Source organism: Myzus persicae, unplaced genomic scaffold (assembly GCF_001856785.1).
Source record: "Myzus persicae strain clone G006 unplaced genomic scaffold, MPER_G0061.0, whole genome shotgun sequence".
In the NCBI taxonomy this organism is placed as follows: domain Eukaryota; kingdom Metazoa; phylum Arthropoda; class Insecta; order Hemiptera; family Aphididae; genus Myzus; species Myzus persicae.
Window position 1 is genome coordinate 630,857 of NW_019100548.1, and position 20,042 is coordinate 650,898.

General features: G+C 31.4%; 2 protein-coding genes across 2 annotated transcripts in view; one reads left to right on the plus strand and one right to left on the minus strand.

Moving 5' to 3' along the window:
- The first annotated feature begins 465 nt into the window (after nt 1-465).
- The window catches only part of LOC111032061 (protein neuralized), a 32,440-nt gene continuing 12,863 nt past the window's right edge, over nt 466-20,042 (plus strand). The window contains exon 1 of the mRNA XM_022312264.1: nt 466-647. Coding sequence (XP_022167956.1) covers nt 620-647 — 28 coding nt within the window. The 5' untranslated portion in view covers nt 466-619. The remainder of the gene's footprint in view (nt 648-20,042) is intronic.
- Nucleotides 4,795-6,540, minus strand: LOC111032077. The gene has a single exon (XM_022312277.1). The coding sequence runs from the start codon at nt 5,949-5,951 to the stop codon at nt 5,250-5,252; it is 702 nt and encodes a 233-aa protein (XP_022167969.1). The 5' UTR covers nt 5,952-6,540; the 3' UTR covers nt 4,795-5,249.

Genomic DNA, 20,042 nt, shown 5'->3' on the forward strand with positions numbered 1-20,042 from the left:
GTCGAAGCGTCTAGGCAACACAACGGACGTAAGTCACGTGTCGCCGTCGCCAGTCGCTAGATGGCGCTGTCAGTCTATAACTCGCCGCTCCGAGGTTATCAGAGGGACGAGGAAAAAAACAAATTAACGCCGCTCCGCTTATCAGCGATAATAATAATAATAATAATAATAATATCGTAATACGATAGGACGTGCCCGTGCCGTCGAGATGTGTATTATAATCAACCGCAATAATTATTTATTGCTATTATTACAACTTACTGTGGTCGGCTAGACCGTTTTCGTCGACGCGGCACCGAACTCTATCGCAATAACGATTGCTATTGCTATTTACGGCCAACTACGACGGCGGGCTGTACACTTTCGTGTGTACCCATCGGACATCGCTCTATCCGCCTGCCGTGCGCCCTGTCGAACCATTATCAATCGGGGCCGCCGAGTGGTGTGATACTACCCGGTACTATAATATCACTGTTATTATTACTATTATTAGTATAAGTCGTAGTCGTAGTATTCACACGTCAAGTCTGTGCCTTCATCCTCGATCGTTTCGCGTCACTTTCGTCATATAAATGTGTGCATCGCCGTCGTTCGGGGGACACGCACAGACACCGCCGACATGGGACAGACGGAGAGCCACAGATCAGGTGAGAGCGGCCGCATGTCGTCATCGATAATATTTCATAATATTATTATTATTATAGCACAATAATTGGTAAAGTAACAACAATATATTGTAATATTGTCACTAGACGACGCGCGTTGTTTCGGTTACCTACCCGTTTCTCGGGCCACGTCTGAGCACCGGTCAATGCGATTTTCCCCTGCAGATATTTCTCCGACGCTTGTCCGGTCGGTCTCGAAACGGTCGTACAGGAAAACTGTATGCTTACTGTATAAATGTATAATATAATTATTACCACACCAAAGCGCCCGGCGGAGGTTTGTCAACCGCGTGTCTTACGCATTAGGTGTAATAATTACGATAATATTGTTTATATTAATTATTTATCGATTATTGATCCTTGTGACATCGCGTGGTGAGACACCGAATTGTTATTATGTCACCGCTCGTGCGAAAGATTTTATTTTTCGCGAAATTCGAACGTGTGTCGCCGAGTAACCGTCGCCGTCGCGACGTTATGTCTCGACTATTATTACATGACATTTTAAACAACGAGGTACGATCGGAACTTTTTGACGGTCAGATCCTTCGGTAAGCACGTGACGTATAGTAATATTATTATGATAATATATGGGTAAGCAAGTGACGTGTTGCGCGGACTTGAACCAAATCTAGACTCTGCGATCATACCGTGGTGATAATAATATCATGTATGGACGTATTGTATTATTACTGTTGTTGTTGTTGTTGTTGTTGTTGTTGTTGTTGTTGTTGTTGTACGGCAGCGCGGGTCTCGACGAAGTTGAGCGAGGAGCAACCCAACTCGGTGCCGGTGGGCCCCCCACACGGTTTAAAGTTCTTTGTCGAGGAGGCTGCTCTGTGCACTGTGTGTACGTTCTTGTGAATTACAACTGTTAAAATATATTATAACGATGATGATGTTGATGATTATTATTGATAATTATTACGTTTTTTACCACGTGGGTTTTTTAGGGGGCCATGACTCGAAAGAAATGTGTATGCGTGTGTGTGTCCGTGTGCCTGAGCGCTCTCTGTCTCACTCGATTTGCCGTCGAGTTTCGCGTTCTAATTATGGAATCACGCACGAGCTCGAATAACGAAAAAAATAATGAGTTTGATAGCAAAATAAATGAGTTTCCATAAGTTTTCCGAAGTTCTATAATATTTTATTATCGGTGGGTCGATAAAAGTTTAGTTAATCGTATATTCCTGATGATTACGTGATGATTTTTACGATCAATTATTTCATAATATAATAGGTATATATAATAATATAATATAGAGACTACAATTTTGTTCGTGTGTTTTGTTGTGGGACGTAGACAATTTCACGAGTTCAAAGTTATTATAGGAATGGGTGAGAAACGAGAATGTTTTATAATAGTATAGTAACGATTAACGATCGACTCCGCGGCCGTTCAGCAGGTATTACTTTAGCAATTTGTTTTCGCCTCTACGTTTTTTTCCCAAAATATTTTTAACCACATTAGCCTGTGAACAATCATTAAACAAGCGTAATTTGTATGGCTTATAGTTTTTATACACATCCTGACAAAATAGCTAGTGCCTGACGCCTGTGAGATATTTCAATAACGAGACGCTCTGATTACAGCTTACATGGCTGGGTGTAATGTAATGTTGATAAAAAAGTATTTTTAATGCTGAATTATTATACACCCGGATGTTCCTAAAACAAAATTTGCAATCGCTGACAGTAACATTTTGTGTGTTTAATCTATCATAATATTTTATTATCTATACATTTATAGTTGTGTGTAATTTATGAATCATTTTGTAGATTGTATTTTATCTAATATCTACATTTCATTATATTACAATTTATAATGTAATATTTAAACTACCATTAGTGTTTATATTTAATGATATTTTTTTTTGTTTTATATTGAATATTGGATTTCGTGTTACGACTTATAAAAACAAATTATTGACGATTTCTAAAACATTATGACTTTAACTTTAATGAAATATAATTTCTTTTCATTTTTTGGAAATAAGAAAGAATTACAACAAATGCAATACAATCTGGTCAAAGTATATTTTTTTTTTAATAGTAAGTTTGTGTTTATACCTACATTTATCTTATGAGCTTTTACATTTTTCAAACAATATAGAAAAACCCATCATTACTATTCAACTTGAATTTAAATAATAAAATAATTATTGGAAATATACGTACTTGGTACAAACAACAAAAATAAAATACTATTAGATTCATAGGATTTATTTTATTTTAAAAATGTATTTAATTAAATACGGAAAACTAGCAATACTACATACTAGCATATGTAAGCAATTTCAATTAAACGGTGTTACGTCAACTACGCGGTCCTAAGTACGGATACAATGTTATTTATTAGTACCATTAATTCTTGTACTTAATCAATAAAAGTTTAAAGATAATTTATATTTTGTATAAAACATCGTGGATTGACGTAGTGACAGATTTAGGGGGGATGCTCATTGCCCTTTTTTTTACTATAAATTACTTAGATATCAGGTATCACTTAGAACTAAACCTTTTAATTGCAGACTACCACCAAAAAGTAGGTTACATTTGTTTTTATCCCTTAGTTGTTCTTGATAAGTACCAGCTTTATTATCAACATAGCAATGTAGCATCCTCCAATAAAAAATCTTAGATCCACCACTGGATGGACGTAAGTGATGTCCCTAAATCGGTGGTCAGTTACAGGTTTGTTGGCTGTAGCATAACTGTAGCCTACACTGATTAAGCCTCAATCCGGGCCATTCATTTTTACCGTGTTTTAGTATATAACCACTTGAAATTTGAAAATTTAAGTTAAGTTTGTGCTAATATTGGTGGTTTCTAGGACACAATGACACATTCCAAGTAATAAATGTCTTGTAGAAAAATACAAAATTATAAAAAATATTTTTTTATTAAAAAGCATAATTACAATGTATAAATTAAATATAAAACAACTTTTGGATGATAAATTCTAAAGTGTGTATATTAGTACGTTACTTGATCTAAGTAATTATTTAGATTAATTTTTAATTATTGCCTTATTTAATTAAACATTTTGACGTTTTATCTAAAATTAATATATATGTTATTTCCATAGTATATTACTTACTTATTTATTGTATTAGATAAATACTAGTCAAAAATAATTGTATACAATTAATAATAGGTATATCAATATATTTTGATGTAATAAATCTTTTCAATGTTTCATAATATAAGGTTGTTGTAATAACTGTTGAAATAATAAAGTCCTAAGAGGATGTCAGCGCACTATTAGTTTTTTCTTTCCGACCCAAGCTCAATTTAACAAATTTGTTTTCAGCAGAACCACTTTGTTCTGTAAACTATAATGAATACTCTAATGAGTGAATTGAGTTATTTACAAACTTAAAGTTAAGATTATCTGTGTTTTTACGTTATATTTTTTTACGATATTTCAATCTTAAAGAGATATGTCCTAAAAGGCCAATATAAGAACTCAGTTAGAAATATACCTATTATATTAAATATACTTAACTTCAAGTGCGATAATAAGTTTAAAAACACAAGGTTGGTTCCACTGAACTCAAATTTGCTATGTTGAGCGTGGGTCAGGGATAGAGAACAAATACTGCACTGACACCTTCTTAAACACCGTCTTACTTAAAATAGAACATACTGGTTTTTACAATGCTGATAATAAATTATTAATTCGCTATGAAATATTTTGTTACCTAGATTTTGTAGGTACCATTTATTAAAAGATAACAGTTAAGTAAAACTTATTATAACATTTATTCAGACTTCAGAGTTGAAGTACATTATAGTTAGCAATATCCAGTATGGCAAAGATAGGACATTTTCTTTTAAATTCTGAACAAATGTATCATATGTATCATATGTATTGGATTATGTTTTATTTTTGTTTACAATTTAATACAAGGTAATCATTAATTCATAAGTCATAAGTTGTTCTTACAGCAATTAAAAATTAACAAAAGTACATAAAGTAACAATTTTTTTTTTATAATTGTTTGAATTTCAAATGATGACAAAATTGGGTACCTATTTAAATGAAAAATAAGGATTTTTTTCTCTTAAGAGTTTTTTTTTTTATTAGTCTTTATAAAAATTTAGCTCAACAATTAAAGTGCCTTACTGTAAACAAAATATTGTCTAATGAGTTATTACGTGGTAATTTAAAAAAGGGTACACGTTTCGTATGCTATCTACCGGCGTATGCTATCTACAAAAAATTAATACTTGTGTCGTGTTCTACCTACGCGAAAAAAATGTAAAAAAATGTCACCTTACCTAAATAATTTTATTAGAGCTTGTAGTTTTGCAGTTGTCATTTAAATTATAGTATATTTATAAAAATGTATCTTTTATGTCTCTCAAAAAACTTCCGAACGTATTGGTTGGATTGACTGAACACCACCATTCTTCCTGTAATTCCCTTTCGATTAGGTTTGCAGCACCACGTGATCTTATATTGCAGTTGACCTTTAGGTGTCTCCATAAACACTCAATTGTTTGAGTTTGAGTACCTGTATGCGGATCTATGAAGTTCTTACTATGGTTAACAGTTTGGTGAAGAAAACCGTGATTTTTTTAATTGCTGTATGCTCTCCACTCATCAGAATGAACTTTTGTTCCTGGTTCTATTTTTTGAATTATTATTGGTAATAATGTGTCTCGATCCCTCTTATTGACTATAAAAAAACGGCGTTCTAAAATTCCATCTTCACACAAACAGCACATGCCAAACACCCAAGGTCCTTGAACTTGGCTGCCATAATTTCGATTAGTATTATAGTTTTGATTTTCTTTGTTAGAATTATCCTCTGAAGTATCGGAAGTATTACTATCAGCATCTTCATTATCAACAGGTTTACAATCTCCAAGGCGAAGTCTTCCTCTGCAGTTGTACTTACGTTTCCCTTGAAAAATAGATTCGTCTATTTGTACTATTAATTCTTTTCCACCCATTTTTCCACGTTTTTTAAACTGTTCTGCCACCACGTCTCGACATAGATTGAACCAATCTAAGACTGCATGATGACTTCTGCCAGTTATTTTTTCTGTTTGTGTGACTTTAAATTTATTTACCCAGCACCAAACAAGTTCAATAATTTCACATAAACTCAAACCACTTTTATTTTTTCCAGTTTTATCCACGTAGGTAAAAAATGGATTTTGGGAACGTATTGATTGCCATTTTTGACAACCTCTTGTTTGGCATCGCATGTATTTGGTTTTAACTAATTGACCGGTTGCATTTCGTTTTCGACAATTTTTTAATGTTTTTTTCATGTCACCACCACACACTTCACCCGTAGCATTTAATTTGATACATACATTTGAATTCGGTAATAACCCGCATTCTTTTAAACATTTGACACAAGATTAGTCGTTAAAAATAATATTTCTGTATAAATCACCTAAATTACTCATTTTCATAAAACTCAAATAAACACAAAAATACCAAAACGAACACGTTTATCGTTTATTTAGCACCAAACACATTCCAAAAGACACAACATATTATACGAATACAATCGTTTTGAAGTTGGTAACGTATTAAATATAGAATGGGAAAATGTGTAGATAACTTTAATAATATAGATAGCATACGACACCAATAAATCGACTGTAGATAGCATAGGGCACGTGTACTTAAAAAAGTACTATTCATAAGGACTGAAACTTTTTGCCATTACATATGTTATTATTTGCTAAGATACTTACACAATTAATGTTCATAATATTTTAATTACCTAATTTCAAGGATACGAACCTATAATTTACACCATTGGCGTTCTATGGTACGTAATATGTATTATTTATAACCAATGCTAATACTATTGACTTTCAAGTCAATAATAATCATATACTACGAATAATTGATATCATACTATTATAATAAATATATAATATAAGGGATGTTTTTGACAAAAATGAGTTCAACTTACTGTATTACAAATATAAAAAAAAATTAATAATAGTATCTAATATAAATAAATAATAAAATATCCTTAGAAATAGAGGTGACATACCACACACCGTCTCCACATCATTTTTTTATTCAATGATTTATCTTTTAAATACATATATCACATCCAGTAAAATGACATACTCAAGTTATTACGAAGTACACTCGAAACATAATATTAGTTATTAATTATTATACTATAGGCTACAACTATTAATATAATAATTTTCATTTGTACTATTTACGTTTATCAGTGAATGAAAAACAACTAGACTCCCCCTCCCCGTGTTTCATAATATGCCTTTGAAATTTGAATTGGTTCGTGAGGCAGGGCGAATACTTTTATTATAAACGGATGAATATGTAGTTTGTAGTTCATTATTGTCTATACTATTAATACCGAAATTATGTTACTATTTCTATATGGTTTCTATTTTTATGAATCTAAAACGTTTCACAATATTATGCGGTCAAATGGGCGTAGTGATTATTACGAGTATAGTTTTGCATTGCAAGCTGAGTGCATATCAACCAAATGTTCATTTTACAACACTATATATTTTGACCATTACTCTATCTGCCATAAGGTAATATTTTGTGGGAAAAATGTACCACGGTGAGACACGGTTGTCCATTGTAAATTGTATTAATACCCTAGACTCTGGAGTAAAGCCCTACCGCAATGAATTAAGGTACTGGTCACCCAGTGGTCAGTATTGTGTGGGTGTACATCTGGGTTGGGTGTACTAGTGTATACTGTACATCTGCTCTAACTATTTTAAGTGGCTTTTTGTAATTTATACCGTATCCGTCGACAATCGATTATTTTGTAGGTACCTATTGTATAATATAAACAGTTTTCATTTTGTAAAACTATATTGATGAATAATAAACATGAAAAAACGTTTTTTTTTTGCGTTTATCAGTATCATGGATTTAGCGGGTTATGAATATTGCATTAGATAAAAGATCAACATTTTATGTAACAAAAGTAATACAGTAAAACAATATTATATGTGGACCACCGTTTTTCCATTTTGCCTTAAGGCTAAAAATAGGAAAACGCTGTAACTTCTCTTTATTCATAATTTCTTTTCTTTCAATATGTTGTGTACTAAAATAAGTTTTGTTTTTATAATTCTCGGTTAAAAACTTAAGAAGTAACTACTAACGACTACCTTATTAGATAAAATATTTTAACTTCATATGGAAGTACATTTCCTACATACACTCACAATTTCAAATCTAAATAATATTTGTGTTTTTAAAAGTTATTTAAAAACTTCTAGAAAGTATTTTTTTAAGTTTTACTTATAATATATTTGAAATATTTAAATTGTTGTGTGACAACATTATAATAATATACAAATAGGCTATAGCCTTTATCCATTGGTTTTAAAATAGAGTATAATATTCTAAAATCAATGCTATAACTTAAATATTGTAGTCTGTACACATTACGTGTTGTAGGTGTAGAAAATTAAAAGTAATTTATTGCCGTAATATTTATTTTTAAATCTTATTTTATAGAGAATTCCATTTTACACAAAAATCGTTGATAAAAAAAATAAATACTGGTTTGTTTTTTGAGCTATATATTTTTTTCAATTAAAATAAATTCAAAATTAAAATTCGACCTCACGTACGCGTATCTTTAAATTTAAATGAAAAACACTGCAACCAATCAGAAGTACTTCGTACCTTCGTATTTTGTATTTTTGTTGCAGTTTTTTTGGTTTTTATATTATATCAGATTATGTTTGCAGCAGGCGTGCACATTTTGCTTTTATCTTATCCTCGTACGGAGTATAAAAGAAAAAACAAATCCAGTTTAGAGCAATAAAAACCAAGGGGGCCGCGTGCACGTTGCAGCTGTTCTATTTATCGTAATGCCCGAAGCCCGTATAAATGCGAAGGGACCCGTCAACCGGAACAGGATTTAGACCAAAAAAATATTCCCCTATTTCGTTCGTACAGTGTGAGGGGGGGGAGGCTGAATGTTTTACAATTCGACAGGTAAGTTCCGGTCTGTATGGTCTACGGTCACCGCCCAAAATAACTATATTCTTTTAAAACTATAAGAGTACTTATAACATAATGATAATAGACAATAGTAAGTCTTTCGGACAATTGTTCAAGCTGAAATTTATTTTATAAAATTGCTTTTAATTAATACGTTATATAACAAGTATTCCTACACCGCCTTCGTCACGGTCTTTCGTTGATGATTAAATAAGAAAATATATTTTTTCATAGACGAATATTCCGGTTTTTGGTGTTCTCAGTCACGCTTTCGATGTAACAACCTCGATACTTGGGCACGATATGTGCAGGTTTATCTAGACTTTAATAATCGACTCGAGCAACTAGCAAGGAACATAAAAGTACCGGCATAATAACATAATATAATGGTATTTATTTGCTGATATAGGATGAATGTGTTCGAGATCCATGATTGAGATAATATATTTACACTTGTTGTACAGTATAGGATTCTAGGCGTCATTTTCTTTTACTGAAATTAAACATTTGGATTTGGAAATTATATTTTATGCAATTTGACAGTTGAACTAGGATTACAATAATATTATATATATTTATTATTAAGTCCTTAGGATTGAATTGGTTGTAAAAATCAAAAAATTATTCAAGTAGGTACATCTACTGATATACATTTATAAAATTGAGTATGCCTAAATGTAATAATTTATTAACGCTTTATTGCTACAGCTCGTAGATTTATGAAAATTACTTAATAGAAATGATTCGTTCTTATTAAAAGAACATATCACTGAAATTATTATATATTATTATGAGTACGTGTATAATGTCTTATATTATATTATAATATTGTATAATATTATGTTCACGTATTATCTCTGATCGATTATTATTATAGCAAATATTAAATAGCTAGTAATATTCCTATTTATGGCTTGGGTTTATGCTATAAATTATAATTGTATACAAACAAAAAACGACATAATTGTCTATAGTATACAATTTAATTATATTTATACTAAATACGCAGAATTATTGTTGCACAGTATAATATATTATCCTTGGTTCGTCGAATCTATAATGAAATTCATAAATAATAATTATTATTATAATACTATTTGTTTCTCAAGAAAACGTATTCCTTTTCAGTGATTAGAATTGTTATTATTATTAATATTTATGTACGGTAATTTTTAGAGTTCACAGGTTAGATACAAATTGTAGGTTTTAAATTCATTTGATTGTTGCTTGCATAATGCATAATACTAGACACCTGCATTTACCTATACGTTGTGTGCTGTTAATTGTAATTATTTAATGGTGTATCGATTAAACTCCTATTTGGCCCTTTGAATAAAACAATAAATAGATATAATTATCAACACCGTCGTCGCTGTTATAACAATATAATATAATATCATTCATCCGACTAGACTACTTGTAGTGTACTATGTTGTTATATTATAATATTACCCAGCAATAGGTAGTTGTTGTGACTTGTGGTACGAATATCAATGTGCTCGCCGTGGATTTATATTTAGGCTGTAGTTTCTCGGCGTGAAACGTATTGCTAGCAGCTGTGCCAGAATAACACCCGATGTTATGTAGGGAAAAAACTAAATGTTCGACATTGGCTTGTGCTGCAGTTCTCTGTAGCTATTGATTACCTATACATTTTTTTTCACCGGTTTTATAAATATCGCGCAGTTGGAAATATTTTAATGTTCGATTTTACATTTTTTTTTAGTACAGTCGCGTTAATTTATGCGATCCAATTAAAATGCACATTTATCTGTTTATATCATTATTCATGTATTAAATAAATATAGTTGTATAATAATATATAGTTTATTACAAATTGTGATTCGTGATTTTCAATGTGATTGTCAATAATCATTGAAACGGGTTAACTGTGTAGACATTGCCGTCGTCGATCTTCGTGACCCTTTTCATCTTATAAAAGAAATCATTTCAATAAAAACACCTTTTTTCCGTCAAACCAATAATGGCGCCAAATGTGATGGTCCGCTTCAACCCCGGGTGCACTATATTATACATATATTGATCCTTCTGCAGCAACCCTTTACTACAACACCCGTTTGTAATCGGGGCAACAACCCTATTCTTATACGAATATCGATGCGATCCGATGGTTTCATTGTAATCCTTTCAAGACCCTTTTCGCGTATCGTAAATCGCTCCGCGTACGAATATAATAGCGTGCGGTTTATCCATACAATAATATAATATATCATAGTACACTGGTTGCGAATGACAGGAAAGTTTCCGTTATCCCGTACGACAAATTTTGAAACTATACTATGATTAGAAATTCGCGTGCTCGTGAAGTCCAAAATCATCGGACGACTCTGTGTCGTATTATGCTTATTTAGTACCTGTTTTATTACCGATCGGTCGTGGCATATTGTTGGACAGTGCACACCCAGCATTATATATTATGTCGTTTTCTCGGAAAAAAAACCTGTGGTTTTGAACACAAAAACCGAACGCTTGTCCCCCGAAACCGCATCTCGTATCTGATTAGCATTTTTCGCCCTGTATATTGTTATTATGCGAATAAAATAATAATAATAATATGCGTTTTTGTGCGACCCGGGGCGTATTGGATCTCACGCGGAGAAAAGACTTTTCGGGCTGGGAACGCATTATTTTTCGGCACAACACCAAACACACATAATAATATCATACGTAGGTAGGTATACTCACAAAAGCCGTCTTCGATCAGCTGTTGCGCGATACGCAGTTTCTTTGTCGATCATATGGTCCGAGGGATTCGAGAGTCGCGTCGTCCACGCGATATATAACGGTGTGCCCCGTACACGGCAGTCTTCGGTCCTCTTCTCCTATTGTTGCGCAATCGTGAGAATCTGTACAGGACCTCGCGGGGGTTTCCTCCGGTGCGTGTATAATAAATATAGGTATGAAAATATAAATGTCTGTGTACAAAGGAACAGCTGACTGCGCGTGTTCGGGTATCGGCGTGTGTGTGTCTGTGTGTGTGTGTCTGTGTGTGTGTGTGTGTGTTTGTGTGTGTGTGTGTGTGTGTGTGTGTGTGTGTCGGTGTCGGTGCATAATGTGTACGCCTAAAATAAAATACCGTGTGTACGCGCCAGGTGACACCACCCGGCGGTGTTCCGATGGCGGAGGGCAGATGCGGGAAACACCAGGCACGCGACCGGGACCGTCGATACGCGTGCCCATACCCCCGCGGGCCCTTCTCCGCCCTACTCCGATGCCGACTCGACGGTAATAGAAGTAATATATTATTATTATACTTGTATAATAGTAATAGTAATAATAATAATAAGTGAGCACCGCATAAACCTTATACGGCGAGGCGAGTAGGCGACGAACGGCATCGGCAGCGCAGCTGTCGCCCCTGATGCTTTGGGCCACTGCAGGTCGGACGGCTGCTGTTGCTGCTGCTGCTGCTGCTGCTGTTGCCGCCGCCGCTGCTATCGGATTTTTATTCGTATAATTACCTCCGACTGCGGACGGCCGCGGGCCAGTTGTTTTCTCGGCGCGCGCCCGCGCTTGTTCCGCAAATCGCCGGCGCGACGCATCTGCCGTCCGGTTCTTAAATCGCGACACAAAATGTATAATAATGTGTATCGACGGAACGTGTATAGGCACATATTATTATTATATTATAATATTTCTACTCAACCCTTTTGGCAGCACGCGTGCGGGTTTACGCGTGTCCCGGCCATTATATTATTATTGCTGTAATATTATTATGTGGTTACCGGTGGCGGATCCAGTGCACCTCCCTACACCCCTGCCCATAAGAGCTCACGGCACCCACGTACTGAACTCCATATTTTTTTTTTGTTGAAATATTTAATCTAATAATTTATGCATAGTATAGGTTATTACATAAATTCAAAAAAACATATAATCCAGGACATTAATAATAAAATACAAAATACCTATATACTAATTTAAATAAAATAGATAAAAAACATTATGGCGATATTTTTATACTTCTATTCTATTTTTTTTTTGTTTATTGTATATAATGTATATATTATATATATTACTCCATCTCCATAAATGTTAATTAACAAAGGGCGCAAGTGACGGATTTGATACACACAATGTTTTGAAATGTACTAGATAAATATTTGTGTTGTGTATATTTAAATGAGCCACCCACGCACATATTATAGTCGCTCTGGATCCGTCCTGGGTTGTTACGATCATAATATTAATATATTATTATAACGTGTTGGAACGGGGAACGTGCCACGAAATCAAACGTCGTCGTATTGACATAACGTCGTTATTATGGTATACTATTTAGGTACCTACACGACTACACGTAATCGATGGCGACGAGATGGGCTCGAGTGGTTCGATTTTCGGTTGTCATCGTTAACTGTTTTGTTTTACGGTTTTCCTAATAATTTATCATGTTTTTTTCGACGATTACAACTCGCAGTATACACGGAAATTCGTTTTTCTCTTCACAAGTGCGTCGTCCGGACGCTGTCCTCAATATAATATTATAATAACGTAGTCGTCGTTTCCGGTCCACGTCTTATAATAATAATAATTTCACATTGTTATATCCGCTAACGAAATCGTGAATGACATTCCGCTTTATTATTTCTTTTTTTTAAATACGTTTCTTTTCCTCTTTTTTTTCTCATTGTTTTTTCCTAGTTTTGAGATATGAGTTCATCTATGAATTTCATAACGAATGTACAGCCCGATCGTTATCAAGTTTTTTACCATCAATTATTTTTATAGTATTCGATTTAAGTTTTTCAACTTTGAACTTAGTCACTCGTAGATGCCCATAAATATTATTGTTATGAATAATCGTAAACCGTATGTCTACTATTGTTTTCTTTCGTTTTGATTGATTGTGAACAAAATAACAATATTAATATCATAAATAAATAATATTAAGAATAAAACAGAAAAGGTATCGTATTCAATTTTAGTGTAAGAATACTATTACCATCATACATATCAAATTAAAAAAATATTATTATACAGAGTGCTTCACCAAGCATGCTCACTCCCATTTTTCCATCAATAATGAATTAATTCAAATTCTGATTTGTGGAATTTTTAAATATATTCAAAGACAATATTTTCAATATTTTCAACTTTTTGAATTTTATTTTGTACTACTTAAATCGTGTCCTTTGGTGATACAAACTTCCGTTTTTCAAATGAGAACCCTGCTTATTTCTTGTAAATAATTTATTCGTTGCAATTTTGGTATACCTAATTCAAAATTCGAATACGCAGTGTCTTATTGTTATTAAAATGTTTGTATTAAGGATAATAGTCCTAAAAAATGGTTTTCCAAAAATATAAAAAAAACATAATATTGGAACTTGCAGTATTTAATAATACTTGGGCCATTATTACACATTATTAATAGATTAATAATTATTATTTTTTAATTTATTAATTATTGAATTAACATTAATTACTAAAATTGTCAAATCGCCATAGCCCCCACATCTCATAAATCCACTACGATGAACGTCTTGTCCTTAAGACACAAAGTAAAATCAGTCAAAAACTGCTCTACTTATTCTATTACGTCAACATTTTCATAAAAATTAACGACTGAAAAATGTACAGTTGAAAAGTGATGTTCCCATTTGGAAAACAGAAGTTTGTATCTCTACTGGATTTTCCTCAAGTAGTACAACAAATATCAAGAATTCGAAATTCTGGTCTTTAAGTATATTCAAAAAATCCAAAAGTCAGATTTTAAAAAGCTACATTATTGAAGAAAAAAATGTTGTGAGCATGCTTGGCGAATCACCTTATACAACTACTCGATGTATCTTTAAGTTTAGATTTAAAAAAAAATGTCTCGTGTTTTAATATCATATTATAGGTATTATAAATGCTAATATATTTTAAATGTTTTAATTGTCAATGATTAATCGGTATTTTAGCTGACCCTATATTTTTTATATTATATATATCTATATACACAAATTTGACTTTTAAGTGAAAACAGTATAATATTTTATTATTTTATATGTGCCTATCATTTAATGGATCAGGCAGTTGAAGAAAGTCAATGAATATCGATAAAACGCATTTTTATTCGACATTAGTCAATTGAAAACTTCTAAAATATTTAGGTTATTTTTTAATGCTTCCAATATATTACCATGTATTATTATTAGTATTTATATTTATATTAGTAAAATATCTGAATTTTGAATTTTTAGCTTTAATTATGATTATTATTAAATTATTTGATTTTATACTGGTTTTATATAATTATTAATTATTATGCTAACAACATTTTGTGTTTGCTGTTAACTATTTCTATATTATTATATTATTAATTAAGGTTTTGAAAATGTTCTCACCAAAGTTGAATTCAAACTATATATAATAAGATATTAAAATTAATTTAATTAGGTGTAATTTAAAAAAAAAACAGCAAGTATAAATATATATGGCCTAGGCCCTAGACGAATGTAGTTCAACTAGTTTTCGTCTGATCGTTGAAAAACAAACGAAGGGTACATAGAATATTGTACATTAATATGCAAGCGAAAATGAAAATATACATGGAGTATAATGAATAACTATAACTATAAATATTATGACATATTATGTTTATAAACTATTTTTAATTTCGTTGAAATCAATCAAATTTGTTTATTAGATATTAAACACAGTCGCAGTGTTTGTTCACGGCAAAATTTATTTTTCTGAATTTGGAAAAATTTGACTGTTGGAATATATATAAGTACGCAATATACATAATAAGTACATGTCACTATTTTCATTTAATCTAGGTAATAAATCGTATAAAACAAAACTTAACTATTTATAACTTGTCTTACACATACAGTATTTCTATTTCATTATAATATTATTATTTAGTTATATTTAATACATTTAGTATAACTCATATAATTTATACTTTTCACATTTACACTATTGTCTATTATTCTTTTTACTCACATTATCTCTATCATTCGTTATATATATTGTATTCTATCGATAAGTCAATAGTTTTGTTTAATAGGATTACTGTATAATTTTCCTCAGTAAAATTTCACAAGAATCGTAAAATTATTAAATTGTTAAACTAAAGTTATGCCATTTGTATTAAATGTATAAGAAAACATTTTTCCTATACATGTGTACTTTAGTTCCTAACCGTATAGTCAGTTTTTCTTTTAGAAGTCATGTTTGTCTTTAATATACAGGGGCAACAAGTTTATTTTGAAACTACTCCCGGTGTGATCTGTGTAACCAAATTCATTGTTTATTTCCCCCAAACATGTGCAAGCAACAGTTGCTTAGTAGGGGTACTTTTTTTCGTGTGTGCGTAATTATTTTAGTCGTACATTTCACATTTAGAGGCTTTTCATCCTATCTCCCCTGTGAGAGACGATAGCCGTATGACGCCAGATGTCGTCCTTCTCACATATAGAAGGGATCCCGTCCTCGATGCTTCCAGTTGGGCAAAAAAAAATAATATGTGTATAGTGTAGTCATATTTTTAGTATTCTTATATGTATACATATCTATAACTACAAATAAAATGATATGATCGAAACATGCCTCTATTATAATTGTGTATGCGTCTTTGAACGATTGCTCAGTGTGGGTCTGTTACTAAAAATAGTTTAAAAGTTTAAAATAAGTAGGTACCTATATTAGTTCATTTATTAAACTTGTCATCAAGTAGATGCATTTTTAAAGTTATAATAATAATTTTTTTTATAGTTGTATAATATGTTTTGTATGAGGTATCGATTTTTTTTTTTTTTGGTTTAAATCATTAAAATGTCTTTTATTTAAGTATGTAGGTATATTGTTTTTATTCAATCGTACTTGATCTTAAAGATGAGTTTTACTTCTTCGAGTATAGTCCAGAATAATTAACTGTGGCGGTTACCTTATTTATTACCTTACACAACAAGTCGTACCAGCCGCAGAATTGTCCATAGGCGAAACGCTCCCACGCTATCTCAAATCGTGTTTTCTCGTCGTTCAAAAATATTAAAAATTTATTATGAGAGTATTTAATAATCTTTTACGATAAAGGGGAAAACTTTTTAATTCAGTTGGAACTTATAATAAATTTAAATTCCTTCTGTTTTAGACTTTATATATTATTATAATAATTCATATATTTTTAATGTCAGCATATTATTTATTTTATAGGGCGAATAACGTGTACTTGTAAAAACTATTTGAATTCTTTTTATTTTATCGATTGTTAAAAGTTTAAAAACTAAATGTATGTAGTTTTAAAATGTTCGCTAAGCAAAATTAATATTATTATATTTCATATTCTTTACCTAATGACCTAAGACTTAATATTTAAGTCGATGACGAGAAATTAAAATCTTGAAGATAGAGACTTATTGTAATAAATATTTTTTAAAGCATCGTGCAATTAATACGTTTATATACCTATCAACTGCCAAACACTTCGTATAATTTGAATAAATTTAGTATTTTTTAAGTATATAATAATATCATATATTTACATACCTAGGTAATGGGTATTAGGTATTATTTTATATTATGTTTAATTTTTCAATGTATTTTTGTTCAATATTATTAAGTAAGACAATATTTTTATTGATGTAAATTGATTATTTTAATATTTTATAGGAGTATAGGACAGATATTGCGTGTAATTAACATTTCAAATTAATATTAACGTTATCCGGTTATAATTTACACTCATTAGCTAAATCCTTTGCTTATTGTGTAGGTTATAGGTATATTTTTTTATTATTTTACTTATTTCTGGCTTTATCTGGATAAAATAAACATTAAACACTGAAGTTGTTGGTATATGCTATCGTATGGATGACGACGATGACGTGTATATAAAAACATTAGACACAGCATAAAATAATAATTATTATAATAATTAATAAATAACAATGGTTATTGAACTGTTCATGTGCACTGTGTATTGACTATTGAGTAGTTTAGTATTGATTTATATTTAAAAATATTAATTTTAATAAAGTATGCTGCTGGAAGTTATTAATAGTTATCTTAACAATTCTTATTGTTTCGAGGGATATTAATTTTAATAAACTAATATTAAATAGAGTAATTAGGTTGGTTACATTTTTCTGATGCATTTAGTATTATAGAATTATTTATTTGCCTGTTTAAAATGTTATTGTAACATTTACACTATTTTAATACTACTAATTATTATAGTAACTAGTAAGTACTTTTAATTGATAAATATGTAATATTATTTTTTTATAACATTACGCAATATAGCTATAATTTTTAACCTTACAAGTTATTAGTTTATTACCATACAATATATTCTAGCCAATATTATTGATTATTATACTTATTATTTGAATATGTTATCTACAACTTAATTTAAAAAAAAATAATACTAAATATTAATGATATGTATACCACCAAGTTTAAAATTAATGTCAAAACCCGAAATATATGGTACTATATTATTCATTTTTAGTATTTTATATGACATGATAACTTCTAAACTATATTCTGTTATTTTTGTTACTTTATGACTTGTATGAATTGTTATATCAATAGATTAATATATGCCTTTATAGACTATATCTTAAGGTTTTGGTTTATTTAATATTTTGTGTTATTATTGTTAGTTTTTATTATAAATTATGCAAAACTAAATATACACATCGGCAAAGGTAATGTTTTCTGTAAGAAATTAAATCTTCTTATTCAAAGTTTTAAGTTGCATTTTTATTGTAACCATCATTCTTATGTCATACAACGTTGTATTAACCTTTTAATGGTATCTATGCTATAAATTGAATTTAATATACTTCAAACATGCTTAATCTAATTATAGTTGGATTATTATTTAAAATAAGCCTAATAATACTGTATGAGTTTCGAAACACCAATTATTTGTTTTATTGACGTTGCAATAACAATTTAGTTTTAATTTATAAATATTTCGTAATGATAATTGTATCATCGAGTTCCAACTTTTAAAGTCCATTAACGACGAACGATTTTATTACCTCTTTGGTATCGATTAAATTAATTTTGAAAACCGGAGGATATTATTTTTATTGACCGTCCATCAAATGAAATGGAGTCATTTTTAAGCACACAGCTTATGCACTTTCTATCATTATTTATATTATAATAGTGTTTATCATATTAATATTGTAGAGTTCAACAATAAATCAGTTGACTATTTGATTCTATCCAATAAACATTAAAACCAAATTATATAGAGTAATAGATTTGTATTTATATTTTAAATATGGTGTGTGTCTGTTTATAATACGCATTTTATTAACTAAGTGATTAAGTGTTTATCTATTTGACCGTCTTTAGACTTAAATAAAACTAAAATATATGTATAATATAATAGTACTAGAGTATGTTGCAAAAAAGGTTATATGAGATATGATATTCATAACTAAGTGGTTTTAATATTTATAAAATTATTATGTGCGTAATCTACTTAAAAAAAGTGTGATTAGAAAATGATTTGTGTCTGTTCGATGTTTACAGCAGTTTATAGTGAAAAAAACACGGTGTAAATCAATATTAAAATAACATGACCACATAAAATATAATACAAATGTATTATATAAACACAGTTACCGGTTTACAACTCATATATTATGTCTATGTAGAACAGGTCTAGACAAATATTTTTTTTCCGTTTAGAATGAGGAAAAAAATGAGTGATACGATTTCGGCGCGGCCGCCGATGAGTGGGAGCGTCCGTCGTATCATGACGATGTCCGGTGCGTGCGACCGGATGGGAACAATAGCCTAAAATCGTACTTGTTGACTATGGTCCAACCGAACTCCACCGAACTGGAATACCGTCGTCATACGACATCTATCCGGTGCTAGATTTGACCTTTTGAGTTTTCGGGTACCAGTTAAATACAACAATGTGATATATATGATTTGTTGCCTTTAAAATATGCAGGTACCTTTGCTACGGACATGTTATTTTTAAGTATCTTCAATTGTCTCTGCGCAGGACCTTGTGCCAAGACACAAATTGCGTCGCATCCGCATTGTATGCTCATGTCAATATAGGCACAGTCGCGCTGCATGCACTTTTTGCAGCATTATAATACACAAATACAATCGCCCCCTCAGGATTTCGCACGACGGATTCACACGATCGACGATCGGCGATCGATGCTCTACACCTCCCCCTCCACACAAGCCCCCGGCCGTCAGGCCCCCAGCCCCCACCGCTGGATGACCCGCTCGCGAGAGGGGAAAGGCCCGCGCGATATAACTATACGGACGTGCGCCCGCGGTCAACGTCGTGAGAATCGCGCTCCACACGCAAACACACGCACACGCACACACACACCTCCGTCCCGGTGCAGCAATCGTTTCTAATGCCACCGCCGTCTAAATACCGTCTA

What these genes read in the sequence shown, in the direction of transcription:
- LOC111032077 (XM_022312277.1), bottom strand. Translation starts at nt 5,951, where the DNA reads ATGAAAAAAACATTAAAAAATTGTCGAAAACGAAATGCAACCGGTCAA.